The sequence below is a fragment of the Elgaria multicarinata genome, chromosome 5, assembly GCF_023053635.1.
Source record: "Elgaria multicarinata webbii isolate HBS135686 ecotype San Diego chromosome 5, rElgMul1.1.pri, whole genome shotgun sequence".
NCBI classification, from domain to species: Eukaryota; Metazoa; Chordata; class Lepidosauria; order Squamata; family Anguidae; genus Elgaria; species Elgaria multicarinata.
Window position 1 is genome coordinate 69,768,162 of NC_086175.1, and position 18,928 is coordinate 69,787,089.

General features: G+C 43.2%; 2 protein-coding genes across 4 annotated transcripts in view; one reads left to right on the plus strand and one right to left on the minus strand.

Annotated features, from left to right (window-relative positions):
- Positions 1–18,928, plus strand: part of WDR4 (WD repeat domain 4) — a 208,983-nt gene that overhangs the window by 26,884 nt on the left and 163,171 nt on the right. The window lies entirely within an intron of this gene.
- The window catches only part of PDE9A (phosphodiesterase 9A), a 77,499-nt gene continuing 70,063 nt past the window's right edge, over positions 11,493–18,928 (minus strand). For all 3 annotated transcript variants that reach the window (XM_063126588.1, XM_063126587.1, XM_063126586.1), the window contains 3 exons: positions 18,760–18,855; positions 15,937–16,016; positions 11,493–14,511 (listed from right to left, as the gene is read on the minus strand). In XM_063126588.1, coding sequence (XP_062982658.1) covers positions 15,966–16,016; positions 18,760–18,855 — 147 coding nt within the window. In that variant the 3' untranslated portion in view covers positions 11,493–14,511; positions 15,937–15,965. The remainder of the gene's footprint in view (positions 14,512–15,936; positions 16,017–18,759; positions 18,856–18,928) is intronic.

The following is an 18,928-nucleotide window of genomic DNA, read 5'->3' on the forward strand; positions in this document are numbered from 1 at the left end:
TTATGCACCTTATCTTTCCACTAATGATGTAACCCAACTTGCTAATCCAGAACTGACTAATAGAAGCAGTTAGAACGAGACTAACACACTCTTGTAGTCACGGCCTATAAATAGACTGAGATTCCTTTGTTCGAGGTGCCTCCATCTTGCATATCATGAGAGAGCACCCCTATACTGCAGTATTGGAAATTAAATCGATTAAGAGCACTCTCCAGCCTCTTGTGTTTGATTGGCTATTAACGTGCTGGGGTAGCGAGCCTTTAACCCCTTGTTGAGGGACAACATTGTGGCTTAGCTACTGGCAGTAAGAGCTTTCAGCTAAAATATGCGGGTATTTTTGCCCCCACCCCTTTTGCCTTCTGTCCTACTGACCCTTGGAATGTGGCTCCTGAGAGCTCCTCCAAAATTAAATTCTGCCCTCAGATTGGAAGGGTTCAACAACTCTACCCTAATGCCTGCAGTACTTTTGTTTGCGTGAACCACACCAGCAGCACCCCTCTCTGACAACAGCTCTGGACCCCTCTTTTCTGGCACTTCAAAGAGTGCTGGGGTAACATAGAGCTGCCATTTAAATTTCCTGCAATTTGGATTAATCACAGCCTCTGACATTGGAGCCCTTTGTCCTGGAACAGTAAGATTGCTCTGATAGTGTAAGAAGTAGATCACTCACTTCTCCTTAATAGTCAGACGGGTGAGCACATGTTTAAAGTGAATGCTGGATTTAACCTGGTAAAAACGGAAATTCTGGGCTCTTTTATAGCTATTGCTGATTGTTCATGTGACAAAGAACATCTGAAATTATTCTGATGCAAAAAGGGAGATGAAATAGATTTGATAGTTACATTATAATAGCTTTTTAAAAGCCTGTGAATCACAGAATTAACTTTGATGTATTTATGCTGTAAGGGGGCTATATTAGTGTGATCTTCAAAGGCAACATCAGTACTGTCCTGATTTCTGCAGCTGCAATTTAGTGCACAGTTAGAAGGATAAATGCCTGCAATTAATTGCAGGTGTAAAATGTGCATGCTGTAATGAAACAATAGCAGGTTGTTGTTGTTGTTGTTGTTTTAAAAAACAGGCCTGGTTTATTTTAGCTATGTCTGTGAGTTTCATCACTTTAGTATCCTTTCAGGACTGGGAATTATTTATCTTTCCAAACCATAAGTGCTTGCAGGGAGCTAAATGCACCTCAAGACTAAAAAGATGTCAAAACCGAATCCTATACATGTGTACTCAGAAGTAAGTCCCATTGCATTCAATGGGATTTATTCCCAGGTAAATGTATAGGGGCTCATCTACACCAAGCAGGATATTCCACTATGAAAGCGGTATATAAAAGACAGGAGCCACACTACTGCTTTATAGCGGTATTGGAGTGCACTGCAGGATCTTCACTACTGCTTTATAGTGGTACTGAAGTGCACTGACAACTGTTGGGGCCCAGGACACATCTACACCAAGCAGGATATAACACCATGAACGTGGTATATTGTATGTGTCAATGGGCCCCAAGACTTGGCAGTGCACTTCAATACCGCTATAAAGCAGTAGTGTGGCTCCTGCCTTTTATATACCGCTTTCATAGTGGAATACCCTGTTTCGTGTAGATGAGCCCTAGGATTGCAGCCTTAATCATACCAATATTATTTTCAAAATACATCATCTACTCTATTTAACAGAAGTCTGCATGTTTCACATAAAACAACAACAAAAGGGACAGGGAAGAGACTATAATGAAGCGATTCTTAACAGAGGATGAATCCCATAACGCCAGAAGAACAAAAGAACTTATAATGACAGGCATTTTTTTTTAATCTGGAGGAACATCTGGAGAGAGCAAATGCCATACTACAGGAAATCCCTCCTGCAGAATGAGCCCAATTAAGATGCGGTCAGAGGATGAAGAATCCCAAGTAAACTAGTTATGAGGTTTGGATTCCAGGAGTAGGTCATGAATATAGATAGCTAAGGCATATTCCTTCCAGCACTTTTATAAGCAGGTAATTACACCAGTGTAATTTCATCAATGTTTTAGTGATCTCATCCAAATTATCTAGAGAAATCATACTGATCTGAATACAGCCATGTGTGTCAAGTTATAACATGTTTCCCAGCAATTGCTAGAAATACTGTCATCTGTGTAGCAGGAGCCCACAAATCAAATCCTTAATAACAATTGCAAGCTTTAAAGCAAAACAGCTCAAAACCCACAATGGTCCTAATAAACCTTAATGCCCCTTCCCGGAAGACTGGTTCTGTGCTTTTGAAGCTTTACGGTGCTTTATTGTCTGTGACTTTATTCCGGTCTGAACTTTAATTATTCAGGTGCTACTGTTTCCAAACAATACTGAAAAAGTCCTCAACAAATAGCCTTGGGGAATCCAATTTACCACATGTGTACATAAGGCTCATGTGTTCCTCAGCTAAACAATGTTTCAAAGCTTTGGCTTGGAACTGGTTGGAATATTCACTAACCAAATCTCTGTCAAGATAACTTGTTTCCATTACTTGGCTATTACAGTGTTTTCCATTTGCAGTCCATTGGAGTTCTCTAATTATGGGGAATGGAGCACAGTGTTTAAATCTGGTTTGCACAATGCTTGTCAATTTAAAGTGGAATGGAGTTGTTAGTTTGGGTAGGTTGGGGATGGGATCTGCCAATGCAATCCTGATCCCTCTCCCATGTGGATTCAATGGGTTGGATCTAGAGTCACCATGTATCAACTGCACTGACAGAAGTGGACTTCCCCACCCACACCTTTTCACCACAGTCCCTGTCGCCATCTGCGGCACAGAGAGTCAGAAGACCCTGCTGAACATGTTGAGCTGTGGAGTGGTGGAAAGGGAGCATGTTTAGCCTTGAGAAGAGAAAATTGAGGGGAGACATGATAGCACTCTTCAAATACTTGAAAGGCTGTCACACAGAGGAGGGCCAGGATCTCTTCTCGATCCTCCCAGAGTGCAGAACAAGGAATAATGGACTCAAGTTAAAGGAAGCCAGATTCCAGCTGGACATCAGGGAAAACTTCCTGTTAGAGTAGTATGAAAATGGAACCAATGACCTAGGGAGGCAGTGGACTCTCCCGCACTAGAGGCATTCAAGAGGCAGCTGGACAACCATCTGTCAGGATGCTTTAAGGTGGATTCCTGCATTGAGCAGGGATTTGGACCTGATGGCCTTATAGGCCCCTTCCAACTCTACTGTTCTATGATTCTATGATTCATTCCCCAAAATTGAGTGAACTTCCTCGAGCAGAGCTCTTCTGGCAGGCAGATCCAGAATCCAACTCGGTGACTTTGGGATTTTTGGATGAACAGGGCAATATGTAACTGGTCACCCTATCACAGATCCAACTTTGAGATCTGTCTGTTGCTAGCCCAATGGACCCTTCTCATTTTAAATGTTTCAGGTGGTGAGGAGAAGCCATGTCAAGTGCTTTGCTGCAAACTTTTAAACAGTTAAGGTTATAACAAGCTGTCAGAGTGTCATCCCTGGCCACTCCACTGCACAAAATAAAGCAACCAGCTGATTCATTTGGAAGATAAATCATACTACTTACAGTTCTAGAGCTGCATTATTATCCTTACATTAAAAAAAAAGCACGAGAAGTCAAAACTAAAATTATTGAAAGGAGAAAATGTTAATGGCCTCTTCATGCTGCTGTGACATTCTGGGTGATTTTAATGTATTTTACATACTCCATAATGATTGCTAGTTAACACTACAGAGTTTACTAATGGCTCTAATGGGGAAAACCTCCATTAAGCCACTTATTCAGCTTTCAGTTGTCACTTTACTTAGCACATTTTAAAAATGTTTGTCCATTAATATCAACAAAGTCCCTGAAAAGGCCATGCTCAAAATTGGGGTCCATAGTAAATGAGGCCTGTTGTAAGAGGCTTCCATTGTTCCCTAAAGCGCATAGATACTTTGTTTTTAGTTAAAGGTAAACTTGGAAGTATCCCTGTACATTGAGTTGTGTTGCAATAAGAGTTGTACTTTGGCTTCATTTCTTCCTCTGTCATGCTAGAAAAATATCCCAGCTTTTGTTTTACATGTACTAGACATTGCCTACAGTGTCATTCCAAATGTGCTTCAAATGAGAGGTTGTTATTGTGCTCATGACCAGCTTGTGGCCTTCCCAGAGGCAGCTGGCCGGCCAAAGTGGGAACAGAATGCTGAACTAGATGGGCCTTTTGGCTTTTCTGATGTTCTTACTCTGATACATAGAGCTGGTGGTTTCATTCTGCCAGGCATAATGTCTTCGAGACAATGAGGGTCAAATGTAGTAATGGCCTAAGTGAGGAGCAGTTAGGAATGAAGGCACCAGTCACCACCTTCCTAGTTAAATAAGACCAGCTTATCCAACTGCCATTCCTCCTGGTCAGGTTGAGTCTACACAGCTCGATTTTGAGGGATTGGATGTGCTCATTCACCATATTTGACAGATCCCCATAGCTTTTCCCCTGAGGGAGGAAGAGTAGCTTGAGGCGACAATGTGGAAAGGAAAAATGGCCATCAAAGAAAGAACCCTCCCCCTCCACTTGCCCCCTTCTCTAGCCTTCTTCCCTATGATGTTTGCAACCCCCAGCGGCTTGAAACCCATTGTTGGGCAAAAGTTACATAGAATTCCAAGTAGTTCCCAGTTCTGAGAAGTTTCTGCCACTCTGTCTAGGCCGCTAAAATGTTATGGAATGTAATCCTAAGTAACAAAGCATGCAAGAGCACTCACAAATGTGGTTTGTAGTGGTGTGCACTTGGCATGCACATTTCAATAAACAGCCTGCCCTGCCTGAATTTCCTAGGCCACACCAAGAGAAATGTTCTTGATGTAGCCCTGCTTTTATCTGCTGCTTCTGCCATCTTCATTCTTTTAATGATCTTTCAATAAACAGCGTATGGAATACTGTTTATTGTTTATATGGTTTACTGTCCTATTTTGCATTTTAAAGTATGTTGCAATCTGCTTTGTGAGAGAAAAACAGGCTGGAAAGCTATTAAACAAAACAAGAAATGTACTTTAAACTTCCATGAGATACAGCTGCGAATCCAACTGTGAGACCAAGGTGGGCAGGATGCTTTCTTCATGATGAGACTTGCTGGAAGTGTGTGGTCCAGATATATGATATGCCTCCATCTGGAGTCAAAGAAGCAGGGCACGGAAGTGATGGTCACCTCCTGTTTGTCCCCAGAATAATCAAGAATCCAGGTACTTGCAGAGTTTGCCAGCTATATATTGCAGCCTTCCTCAGCCTGCAGTACAACTCCCAGTCTTCTTGACCATTGTCCATGCTGGCTGGTACTGATGGGAGCTGAAGTCCAAAACACCTGGAGGGCATCATACTTATGTATTTAGTTAAAGTATTTTTATCCCATTCCTCAGCCCAAAAGTCTCCTAGAATGGCTTGCATATAATCAGTAATACCAAACAGCCCCTGCTCGCAGGCTTACAATCTAAAAAGACACAAAACACAAGTAAAAAAGAGTGGGATGGGAAGAGGGGGGGATTAGGTCTTTCTGCAAAGCTGGTGGAATGGCCCTGCTCTCCTTCTCATCTCCCTCACCTCAGCCTGTTGGAATAGCTGATGATGACAGCTGAGGGAGGAGGAGCTTTCATGAGGGAGGCCTTCATCTCCCTCACTTGGAGAAGGTGACATTGTAAGTATTCACATCCCATTGAAATCATTAACAAACCTCCCAATAATTACAATGAAGGCGGCACTATGAAGAAAACTTATGCCGCAGGATATCTTAGGCCATAGCTAGACCTAAGGTTTATCCCTGGATCGGCCAGGGGTCAAACCTGTTCATCTAGGTGACACACAGGGGATCCAGTGCTCAGGCAGGGGCGAACCCTGGAGGATCCCAGGATAAACCTTAGGTCTAGCTGTGGCCTAAGTCTTCAACATGCTGCAGGACTTTCTTTCTTCTGTCTTTCTTTCATTCTTTTTATTGCAATAGATTAGCTGGGCTACTCTACTGACAGGATATTAAGGAATGTGATATCTCCAAGATGGCATGAAATACTATTAGTTGTATAGCAAGAGTGATATTGAGCTGAGAAAAACAAGTGTTCAGGCTCATTCCAGAGATATTCTACAGAGACTTTGGAGATAAGCCAAAGTCCAAAATGGCGCATTGCCCATCATGCCTCTCCACATCTCCATGGCAAAGATGTTGAATCAAGACAGCTAAACTTAGCTGTACATATAGCCAAGGGCTGGCACAGAGCAAACATGTGCTCAGGGTTCACACAAAAGTTTCAAGGAGTAGCCAAGCTTTGTAAACATGAATTTAACAGGCAAACAGTTGTTTAGTGGAGGACTGAGTGTTAACCCCAGTAAGGGTGTCATCACTAGCGCTTCCAGTGTTCTGATGACATGTGAAAGTACTCATTGAAATACAGCCAAGACTTTCTAGCCTTGTCTAGTTAATTGCCAGGAATGTTTTTAAGAGCTTAGAAACAAGACTGTATTCATTGGAGACCTCACAATTACACCCTCCTGACATAGGCTATCTGGCCTTCTGCCATTTTAGGAGATTTGCATCAGTGTTCAGAAATATGCTCCAATTTATAGTCCATGCTACTACTGTAAAGTCAATAATCTGAAGTTAATCTTTGAAGATTTTGGCTGTGTTAAATCAGAAATGAATCTGCTCTAACTTGTAAACCAAAACCGAGGCTACTAGTTCAAATGTAATTAAATATGTAGAGCAAATCAGGCAAAAAGGAAGGGCACAATCCAGCTACAGTTTAGTACCTTTGGTCACTTTGAATTAAGTGAAAAAGAGTTGGGCATATCCTTAGCGCACACACGTCCCATGAAATCAACGGGATGGGAAAACAATTGGCTGAATTGTACACTCAAGCTGTTTCTGGTCTCGATTCAGAGATCTTCGCATTCCACTATGTGGGAGGACTTCCTCACTGAATAGATTCTGGGCTCTGCCAGCTTTGAAACCAATGTTACTTTCATGGTGGAAGACTAAGATGTTGCCTAGAATTTCTCCCCCAGCTCCTCAACTCCATCCCACGGTTGGCTAGAACTCACATGGCTGATAACACTAACCATGTGTTTCACACTGTACATGGACCAAAGCCAGTGAGAGACATTATGTATTGAGATCTGGGTACTGGGTGTAGGTTTGGCTTTCTATGCAGCTTCCCAACCCCCATCTCTGGAAGCCTGTCTCTATGTTCCGATCCCCATTGTTGAATCAGGACCACTGCCTTCAAACATTCCAAAATTCCTGGAACCACTTTACCTAGCTTTCCATTTGAGAATCACATTCTACTTTTATTTTCAGGGAAACTGTAAATATACTTTACTGCTAAAAGCAGGGGTGGGCAAGTTTGGGAGGTCTTATTTATTTATTTAAATATTTATAGCCCATCCTATATCACAGGGATCTCAGGGTGGCATACAGATAAAATCATACATATAGGGTTGTGCTCCGCTTCTCTTCGGTTCAGAGAAACAGGAGCGAGGCAGCCTGATTCGCCCCTGGAAAAGGTGGAGGCGAAGAGAGTCGGGGGGGCTGCGGATCGAGGCGAAGAGGATCGCCTCAATCCGGAGCTCCGGATGCAGGTAAGTGGGGGGGGGAGTGGGACTCAACTGGCGCCGGCGCCGCAGTCCCTGCGGCGATGGCGATGGAGGCAGGTAAGGCGGCAGGGAGGAGGGAGCCTTACCTGCGTCCGTGGCGGGCTTCAATTGAGGCCCTGTCTTCAAGTGGAAGAGGCCACGGCCTTCTCTTCCACTTGAAGCCGGGGCCTCAATTGAAGCCCACGACAGACGCAGGTAAGGGGATGGGGGGGGGTTGGCCTACCTGGCGCCACTGGCGCCGCCATCCATGTAGCGGGGGCGGCGGTGGAGCCAGGTAAGGGGGCAGGGAGGAGGGAGCCCTACCTGCGTCCGTGGCAGGCTTCAATTGAGGCCCTGACTTCAAGCGGAAGAGGCTGCGGCCTTCTCTTCTGCTTGAAGCCGGGGCCTCAATTGAAGCACGCCACGGACACAGGTAAGGGAACAGGGGCATTGGCCTACCTGGTGCCGCCGGCACCGCCATCCATGCAGAGGCGGCGGAGCCAGGTAAGGGGGCAGGGAGGAGGGAGCCTTACTTGTGTCCATGGCGGGCTTCAATTGAGGCCCTGGCTTCAAGCGGAAGAGGCCGCGGCCTTCTCTTCCGCTTGAAGCCTGGGCCTCAATTGAAGCCCACCACGGTCGCAGGTAAGGGGACCGGGGGAAGGGTATTGGCCTACCTGGCACTGCCAGCGCCGCAATCCATGCAGCAGCAGCGGTGGCGGATCCAGGTAAGGGGGCAGGGAGGAGGGAGCCTTACCTGTGTCCGACATAGACTTCAATTGAGGCCCCAGTTGATGCCAGAAGTGAAGGCCGAGGCCTCTTCCGGCTTTAAGCCGGGGCCTCAAATGAAGCCCGCGATGACGGACGCAGGTAAGGGGGTGGTGGCTTACCTGGTGCTGCCGCCGGCGCTGCCACTTATGTGGCAGCGGCGGCGAAGCCAGATCTCGCTCCGTGGAGCAGAGCGGGGGACCGGCGGAGCAGCGCGAAGAGGATCGGGCCTGATCCGGATTTTCCAAATCAGGCGACGAAGCAGATCGGGAGGGTCCGTGCACAGCCCTAGTTAAAACCAATATGAAATTTTAAAACAGTAAAAGCCAATTAAAACAAGACAGTGTGCAGGCTGGTGGATTTAGCCATCAAAAGCTTTGTTAAAAAGCCATGTCTTAACCTGGTGCTAAAATGAAGCCAGTGCCGGAGCCAGTCAGGCCTCCAGGGGGAGTGCATTCCACAGCTAGAGTGTCACAACAGAGAAAGCGCTCTCCCATGTCCCACCATAGTGTATATCTCACATTGGTGGTGAAGAGCTCCTCTGACAGATGTCTGGTCTCGGACAGGCAGCTAGGGGGAGAGGCGCTCCCTCAAGTATCGTCCCAAGCCACTTAGGGCTTTAAATGTCATTACCAACACATTGAATTCTGACCGGAAACGTATTGGCAGCCAGTGCAATACCTTTAAGACCGGTATTATATGGTCTCTATGAGATGTTCCAGTCAGCAATCTAGATGCTGTATTTTGCACTAGCTGCAACTTCCGAATCGTCTTCAAGGGCAGCCCCACATAGAGTACATTGCAGTAGACTAATTGGGAAGTTACCAGTGCATGTATTACTGTGGCTAGGTTATCCCTGTCCAGGAAAGGCTTTAGCTGGCAGATCAGCTGAAGCTGACCCCAAGTACTCCAGTCCACGGAGTTCATTTGGGCCTCCAGTAACAAGGATGGATCTAGGAGTACTCCCAAGCTACGCACCTACTCCTTCAGAGGGAGTGCAACCCCACCCAGAACAGGTTGCTTACCCAATTCCCGGACTCGGAGCCAGCAACCAACAGAGCTTCCATCTTATCAGGATTCAGTTTCAGTTTATTACCCCTCATCCAGCCCATTACAGCCTCCAGGCACTCGTCCAGCACTTTCACTGCCCCAGCTGACTCTGCTGATACCCTGTGGAATTCTGCAGGGCACTGGTAGTTGCAGCAATAAATAAATAAATAAATAAATAAATAAATAAATAAATAAGGTGATCAGTGGCAAACTACTACAGAATGCTACAATGGAGTGTTTTGTAGTTGGTTTGTCACCAATTTTCAGCAGCAAATCAGTGACGTTTTGTTGTTGTTGTTGCCACTTCTACAAATTTCAGCAATACAACAGGAAAGGGTTGCGGAGACCTCCCGATGGGGGAGGAGTGTGTGTTGCCCACCCCTGGTCAAAAGAATAGATGCAGCAGTTGTTGCATTGCAGAGGCAGTTAATTTCCACAAATCAATATTTGACGTTTACAACTCATGCATTTTATACAATTTTCTATTTTATTATTTACTTAAAAACATAATTTATAAGTTTGTTTCTATTGATCATTCCAGTTAGTAAAGAAAATTTTATTATACATGTTCTAGCTGAAAATACATGGGGCCTTTCATGTTCAATAACATTGCCCCCACTTCCACCAGTATTCGTAGCCTGAAATGTAAGGACATTGGTCTATGCTGGGTTGGACCGTTGGGTTATTTCGCTCAGTATTGCCATACAATGACTGGGAACAGCTCTGAGTCTTTCCCCAGTCCTACCTGGAGATGACAAACATTGAACCTGGGACCTTCTGCAGGCAAGGCCCTTTCCTGTCATGAAACTGATATAAGGGCCATAACTGAATCAGACATGTGCAAGTTCTAACTGCACATTTTTTCCCCAGAAGCATCATTAATTAAGTCACACCATCCCACCCCCACTAGAAGCAGCATTAAATTAGGGGGGGGGGGCAGTTCAGCAACATGCAACAAATACCAATACAGTAACATTGAAGGTAATATGTGGTTTATTCTAGTTTCATTTGTGTGTGGGGGAATGGAATTACAACTGTTTGAAGAATAAATTTGGTTTAGTCAACAAGCAGGTGTCATCAAATAGCATATAAAAACTAAAGACATACATTTGCAGTCTGCTCACTCAAAGGTACTTGAGCAATACTTCAAAAGTGGTCAGTTGTGTGATCCCGTGCAGGGATGTTTCTGTATTGTGGGTGGATGTCAGAGCATATTAAACAGTGTTTTTGATCAACAGAAATGGATAAGAAAAGGGACACAGTAGTGATTCATTTACCAAAATACATAATGGAGAGCTATCTCCAAGGGGAAAAACATTAACATAATTACACAAATACAAGAGTAAAGGTTTGCTCTGCCAAAATGTCTTGCTACAATTAAGGTGATGAGATTATTATTCAGTGCTCGAGAGCCAAGTGTTAGTCACTGAGGTCCTTTGGTAAGGGAAGCCTGAGTTTAGCAAGATATTTCCTGTTTTGCATGGAAGAAGTCTGAGCACCCACCTACACTTTTCTTTTTTAAAAAACTGTAAGACTTGGCAAGCAGCTCTGCAGCTTGCAGGCATATGGCTTGGGTACATGTGCCCTTCAAAAAGAGACATGAGCTTCCTTGGGGCGGAACGCCTTCCATGTGTGCTGCTCTGTATTTATAAACCACCTAAAGGACAACCTAAGAAAAGCCCTTGTCGGAATTACACATTTTAAACATACAAAGATGGTTGGTACATATATATATATATATATTGTGTGTGAGAGAGAGAGGGAGAGGGAGAGAGAGACTTTTTACTTCTCCCAGATCATCTGTTTCAAATCCACAGCACCTGATAAGCCATGTATCCATTTTTGAGAACTATAGTTAACATACGAAAGAGAATACTTGCCTGTTCTATTTTGTGTGCCCTCCTGGTGTTATACCAGGAGTGAGGAACCTCAGGCCTGGGAGGCCAAATGTCAGCCACCTATGGTCCCAATCCAGCCCTCCAGGATTCTCCAGAATCATAGAATAGTAGAGTTGGAAGGGGCCCATAAGGCCATTGAGTCCAACCCCCTGCTCAGTACAGGAATCCACCTTAAAGCATACCTGACAGAATACCTCTTGAATGCCTCTAGTGTGGGAGAGCCCACTGCCTCTCTAGGTAATTGGTTCCATTGTCATATTGCTCTAACAGGAAGTTTCTGTGGTGCCCAGAACTGGATGAGGACTCGAGATGAGGCCATGTCCCCTTTCCCCGACCAACTATCATTTTTTGTGCAGTTTTTCCTCATTCTTAAAAGGTTGAAAGGCTTTTTCTAAGTCTTAGTTATTGGCATGAAGTGCATTCAGCAACAATAGTATACAAACTATTGGTATACAAACACTGAACGAAAACCTATTATCAAACTGTGTCCATAGTTATAATGGAACTCCATGTCAGGAATCGTGTTTGTGTGTGTTTGCCAATTACTTGTTTTGTCCTTAGAAGCTTCCTCGCTCCCATTAGCCAGGCCTGGTTCATCTGCTAAACCAGAGCCTCAGTACACCAGTCCAACCTACAGCAAGCTCAATTGTAGTTTTATAACCACTTTTCCTACCAGCACAGACAGCAGACAGTGTCTTCCTCAGTCTTTTCATATCCTCTTCTTCAAACCCCTCACAGCTATACAGACAGCAGCTCTGTGGGACATGCCCTCCAAGGGTCCTGATGCCCATCAGATTTCACTCTACCTTTCCCCAACTCCATCTCACATGCTAATTCTTGTGGTTTGCTTTCATGCACAAATATAACAAAATGCTGTGGGAGCCACACATGACCAACAATTGCAGCAATGCACATAGGCCCTGAACCATATTTGAATGCTGGCATCTCTAGACTTTGGGAGCGCTCATCTACTATTAAGAATTATGTACAAGGAATTTCCCAGTCCTCTTCTCAGTCCAAAATCTCATTGATATTGGAAGTGGACTCTATCAGCATTGCCCTTAGCATGCAAAATGGCCATGAGCTTTTGTCCAATATGAACATACGAAGTTGCCTTTATACCAAAGCCACTTAGCCCAGTACTGTCTACTCTGACTGGCAGGAGCTCTTCAAGACCACAGGCTTTTAATGATGGAGGATTCAGGGAATGAATCTCAAAACTTAAGCATATAAAGCGTGCTGTACCACTAAGCTATGGTTCCTCCCTCTCAGAGTTCCTCTAAGATGAGGATGGGAAACATGTAGCCCTCCAGATGTGTTGGTCTACACCTCCCACCATCCCTCACCATTGGCTGTGTTGGCCAGGGGTGTTTGGGAGTACTAGGCCTAAATATCTGGAGGGCAACAAGTTGCCCTCCCTGCTCTAAGGCATGGGTGCATGGAATAATCCCCACCGTAAAAAATAAAAATAACAATGGTAGAATTTTCATTACATGAATCTCATTTATACCAAATATCTAGTTAAACCAGGACTAGATCCTTGCCAAAATATCTCTATGCAAATGTAAGAACTTAAGAAGAGCCATGCTGGATCAGACCAAGGGTCCATCTAGTTCAGCTGTTGACCAAGGACCGACAAACAGGACATGGTGCAACAGCACCATCCCACCCATGTTCCCCCGCAACTGTGTATATAGGCTTACTGCCTCTGATATAACTCCAGCTTATTATAGTATTTTGTTAGCCAACTGTTACAAGACATTCATTAAACGAAGCTTATTCCAAATGAATTTAGTACAATGATGCAGGAGATGCTAATAAATTTACATTCAAATTAAAACATCACTTGAGAAAAAAATAACTGCTTTTATTGCAGCTATAGCGATTTATTACACTTTTGTCCTACTGTTTCTTGATGGAGCCCAGAATGGCTTTGTTAATTCTCAGATATTCTTATTTCCTATCCAGGCAATTTGCAGTGTCCGACCCAGTGTTGTAGTTATTTTAGATTCTGAACTGGTCTTGTGGAGTAGAAGGTAATGTGTATTACTTCACTACTTCAAAATGTGACAACCCATTCCTGCTGCATAAGGGAGACCTATTTTTCTTGCTGAGGGGACTCCTGGACATCTGCTCCAGAGTCCTTCCCTGATGGTGTAACTGGTCAGACCTGCTTGCCCTTGTCAGTGGGGAGGTGAATCTGCTCTGGGTTCTATTCACCTTAGAGTTCTTTCTGAAACTGGGAGCTGATTAAAAAAACAACATCAGAGCCACCAGTCTCCATTGCCCCTGGCAACAGAACTGTTTCAATGTCCCTACAGACCACCTTGGATAGTTCTTTTAGAGTTCTGACTAGAACCCACAGATTTACCGCCTCACTGACATCGGAGCCACCAGCCTCCATTGCCCTTGGCTTCATGTCCCTATGGGCCATATTTGCAGCATCTTGACAATTCTCAGTGCTTAAGGACAAGGCAACTAGAAACCACTAGGCCGTTATCTATTCCTCTGAAGGAATATCTGTCCCCTCAGTTACCAACCGAGACACAAAGGACGAGGAGTAGCATTTGTGGAGATGGGACTAAGTAACAGGCCATGGTGTCACCTGAGGGCTTGATCTGTCAATTCCCATTTCCTTCTCAAAAGGGTTTTACTGGCAAATGGTTGCTGGCCAGAGATGGTAAAATGGTGTTTCTTTTCAGATAGCCTGCTGTTGCCTTTTTGTCAGTTGTCTCAAAAAGGTGACAGGAGGCATAAATTAGACTCCTAAATGTACATAGACATAATGGAATTGATAGGTATAACTTTAACAGGACATAACACTACATATATATTTTTTCTGAAACATTTCTTTAAAAGTACAAATCCCCTTCCCCCACAAGACATCTCAATAAAACAACCAGAAGCAGTTTTTTTAAAACAACACAAAAACATATAAAATCTACAAAAGAGAATAATTACAGCAGCCATTTTTGGTATAAGAATATATTATTTAGAAGATGACTTTAAAAATAAAAGAAAAAAAATCTTGTACAACAGCATGGGTTCCTTATCGTTTGCATCCGTAAGATAAATGCTAGTCTTTAGAAAAGGAACTGGAAAAAGTGCATGTGGTAGCGTCAGCTGTTCGGCCTCATCCGTTCTCAATGCTGTGCAATCCCATGATGTTTTGCTGGTCTTGGCAAACCTCTAAAGGATCTTTGTTATAACGCTGTAATTAAAATACAAACATCATTAGACCCAGAGAATCAGGTCTCGTACACAAAGAATTTTTGGCAGGGCTTAGATGTGCTGATTCAGCACACCTGTAAACCACACACACACAGCCACCGTGCTAATCCCTATCAGTCTACACAGCCGACCAGGGAAATGGTGGGCTTGGAGCAGATAGAAGCATGGTTCAATGCGCTGTGAATCCTTGTGCAGATGGGTCCCCTTTCTCTTTTCACATATTGTTTAAAGGAACTTAAAACACATTGATTTTAATAGGTCTACTCTGACTATTAGCTTCATCCCACGTACCTGTTTCCCTTGAATTATCCCCTACAGCGCTAAGCTGTCGGCGTTGTTGTAGTTGTTGCTAACTAAATCACATCCTGGGCGGCAGCGCTCCTAAGATCCTTTGCATACCAGGAAATGGGTTTAAGGGGGGAAATGTAAACAATCATTAAAAAAATCAATGGATGACCCAATCCAATTCAAATTTGGTATGATTAAAGCTCTCCTTAGTATCTATTACTGTGCCAATTTTGATGTCTTTAGCTTTAAAACTTACACAGATGTAAGCATTTGTTTAATTTTTCTTTAAACATATCAAATCCTGCTCCTGCGCCCCCAGTGGCCACTAGGAAAACAACAAATGATTCGCTCCAAAAGTAGTACCTAAATAGGTCGGGTCTTTTGCTTTGAAGCACAATTAAAGCAGGATGAATGGGAGTACTTCACAGTCAAAGCAGATTATAAACTGGAAAACTTCAGAGTACTTCACAATAAAAGCAGATTATAAGCTGGAAAACTTTGGAGTCCTTTGCACGCAATTCGCAGTGATTGCACAGTATAACCCTGGTGTGATAAAGCTCTAAGTCTGGATCCAACCCAATGATAGCAATCACTTCCTCTACTCTTCATTATTAATGATTCTTTTTTTTATATTGAGAGCCAGTGTGGTATAGTGGCTGGAGTATCGGACTGAGAGTCGGGAGATCCGGGTTCTAGTTCCCACTTGGCCATGGAAGTTCTCTGGGTGACTTTGGGCTAGTCACAGACTGTCAGCCCAGCCTACCTCAGAGGCTTCTTGTTGTGAGATTAAAATGGAGAGGAGGAGGATTATGTATGCCAGCTTGAGTTCCTTGGAAGAAAAAAGGAGGAATATAAATGTAAATAAATAAATAAATAAATTCTAGAGCTGACCAAAAATGCATTAAATCCTTTTCTTCCATGGCATTTTTGACAAATGTAACTATATATTGCAATGATATTGCCTTTTTGCGTGTGTGGCCACATTCAATACACCACTTGCCACAAGACACTTCTTTCTTTAATATTTTAAATACTTGACTATCACATACCTGTTGTTCAGGCTATGTCCTACGATTCCTAATGGGAAAAACCCTTTTGAAAAAGAAAGGTACCTTACCTTGATGTGCCCCATCTTTACTTTGCTTTTCACTTCTCCCTACTTCCAGTTGTCAAACTTTCATTCTTCTTCTTCTGTAACTAGTGAAGAGTAGAATAGAATATCAGAGTCACTGACTGATGTGTGGCAATGTGATTTGTCAATATAGCAGCTGCCGAGTCACTGGGCGGATCCAGCAAACACGTTCACTGCATGGGATCCATTCATTCCAAGAGTTTGCAATGGTCCCTCCAGATGTCCCGCTAAAGCCAATGCAGAATCTATAGCAACAGTGCTTGGTGGACTGCAGCCATTACATTCCTTTCTAATTGAAAGAGAGAAAACTGTACTGACAGTTAATGTTCCCTACCAACAGTTTCATAACCAAATGATTCAGGCTAGAGCCAGATCTTTCCATCCAAAGGCTACATTCATTCCGGTCAAGTTTGCGATGGCTCCTTCCCATCATCCTTGTCTTACTATAGTTTTATATGTGTGGGTTTTTTTTAAGAGAGTTGAAATAGGACAGATGCAGTGGAGGCTGGCGACTCTGATTGTGGTGGAGCTCTGCATCCATTCTGGGTTTCAGTCAGAACCAACTAGGATGCTAAAGGAGCTATCCAAGGTCCTGAACCCTGCCCCCCCCCAAAAAAAGATCAGGATGGATAGTGGGGGTAGAAAGGCCAGAAAGAAAAGACCACCAAAAGGGAAAGTGCAACTCTGGGCATCTCGTTGGACCAATGCGGAGGAATTAAGAGCAGGCACAATGGTAAGTGTCTGGCTTACACCATCGTGTCACCTTCCCCAACTTGGCACTGTCTAGATGTGTTGGATTATGACTCCCATCATCCCTAGCCAATATGACCAATGTGCTTATGATTAAGGTTGCAATCCTATGTACTTGGAAGTAAAACCCACTGAATTCAGTAAGACTTACTACTGAGTAAACATTATGTGCAACTTCATTGGTCATCAGAGAAACTCTGGTCAGCTTTCCCATTGCTATGTACTCTAGTTTGAAACTTGACAAAGTTTCAGCAGTTACTCACTTACAATGACCTTTAACCGATCAGAAAAGAGGTTGTAGTATTCCCATACGTTCTCTCTTCCTTCTGTTTCACAACATAAAACTTAGTTCTCAGGGACTATAACTTTTCACTTAAAACATCCCCAAGAGCAGGAAGGGCCAGAGACCTTGTTGATGATATTAGCCACTGTCTCCCACACATCAGTACACATCACAGCAACAAAAGGAATTCTTCCAGCTTTAGTAAGTGTGGCTAAATTATATACTTTTGGAAGTATCAGATACCAAACATTTCCCTCTGTACCAATCAGTTGATTAGAAACAGTTTTTTTGTGTGTGTTTTAAAAATGAAATGATCTGCAAAATACATGAAGTAGTTGAAACAACTAGCTGTTGCGATTTTTTATTATTATTATTATTATTATTATTATTATTATTATTTATATAGCACCATTAATGTACATGGTGCTGTACTGAGTAAAACAATAAATAGCAAGACCCTGCCGCATAGGCTTACATTCTAATCAAATCATAATAAAGCAATAAGGAGGGTAAGAGAATGCAAAGTGAATGAATTTGGACTGATTTAAAACAAAAACAATAATGCCCCCTTGATTTCTCCATGCACTCTTTGAACTACCCCCAGAAATTGCTTAGCACATAGCCACCAAGTTTTATAAAGGTCATGATCTGCAAAGAATAAACACTAGCAGCAGCAACGCAAGATACTTCATACACCAAGCTTGTGTTTGCTTCCTACAGCTGTGCTGGCTGACGGATACTGGGATTTGTAGTTAAGCACATCTGGAGGGTAGCAGGTTGAGGGAGTCTGGCTTACTATTTGGGCTATTGACATTCCTTAATTCCAGAGGCATTTCTAAACATATTTTCTTAAACAAATTGCCGCTCGAAATTCTCCACCTTTTTGGGCAGAGAAATTGGGGGACCAGTTCACCGTATTTCTCCAGGGAAAGGAGAAATTCTCCAATAGTTTCTTGGGGGTGGGGCCCACCATTAGCAAGGGCAATAATGCAGCCCCCCACCCTTTGGGAACCCTCAAGATTTGGGTTTGTTTGTTTTTTGCTACTGCTGCATGTGGCAACAGCAGCAGCAACTGTTTACTTGTTTTTAGCTCTTACATTGCTTTAATTTTTCTATGCTAAAAATTTTAGACTATTTTTTATTATGTTGTATTTTTATCAATTGTTGAAAACCACCCAGAGAGCTTCAACTACGAGACAGTGCAGAAATGAAATGAAATGAAATGAAATGAAACAAACAAATAATAACTGTCTTGGAAGCCTGGCCACCATTTTTCACCCTCCACAATTTCCTGGATATCGTGTTATTCTCTTCTCCCAGGCATTTTTAACAGCATTTTAACAGCATTTAACAACGTTAAGTTTGTTTTTAATGGACCCCACAATTGTTGTTTTTAAATGGATACTGTTGTTTTTATACTGTTTTTTATATGTGTGTGTGTGTTGTTGTTTTTTAAATTGTATACTTTTAATGTTTACTATTTTTAAATGTTGTAAACCGCCCAGAGAGCTTCGGCTGTGGGGCGGTATATAAATGTAATTAAATAAATAAATAAATTGCAGGGCAAAGTTGCAGGGGGTGGAGACGGAACTTGTGGCTGGCAAATAAAAAATGAAAAATAGTGGATAATTTTGGAGAAATTCTACAAAATGGCCTTCTTTTTCTAGAGGGAAAGTGTTCTGAGAAAGGTTGGCTCAGCACTAGAAATGGAGGCAAGCTGGGGGGATCTTTCTGGGCAGGATGTGGTGAAGGCAAGACGAAGAGCTCCATCTTACCTCTTTCATAGAATCATCTATTTGCTTCAGCTCCTCATAGCGGTCTCTGGATTCCCAAAGTGGTTGGAGCATTACTTCCTCGACCTCTGGAAAAAGCTAAAATAAAGCAAGGAAGGTCAACCAAGGAGGCATGCCCCAGCCAGCATAGCTGGCTGAAGGGACACTGGGA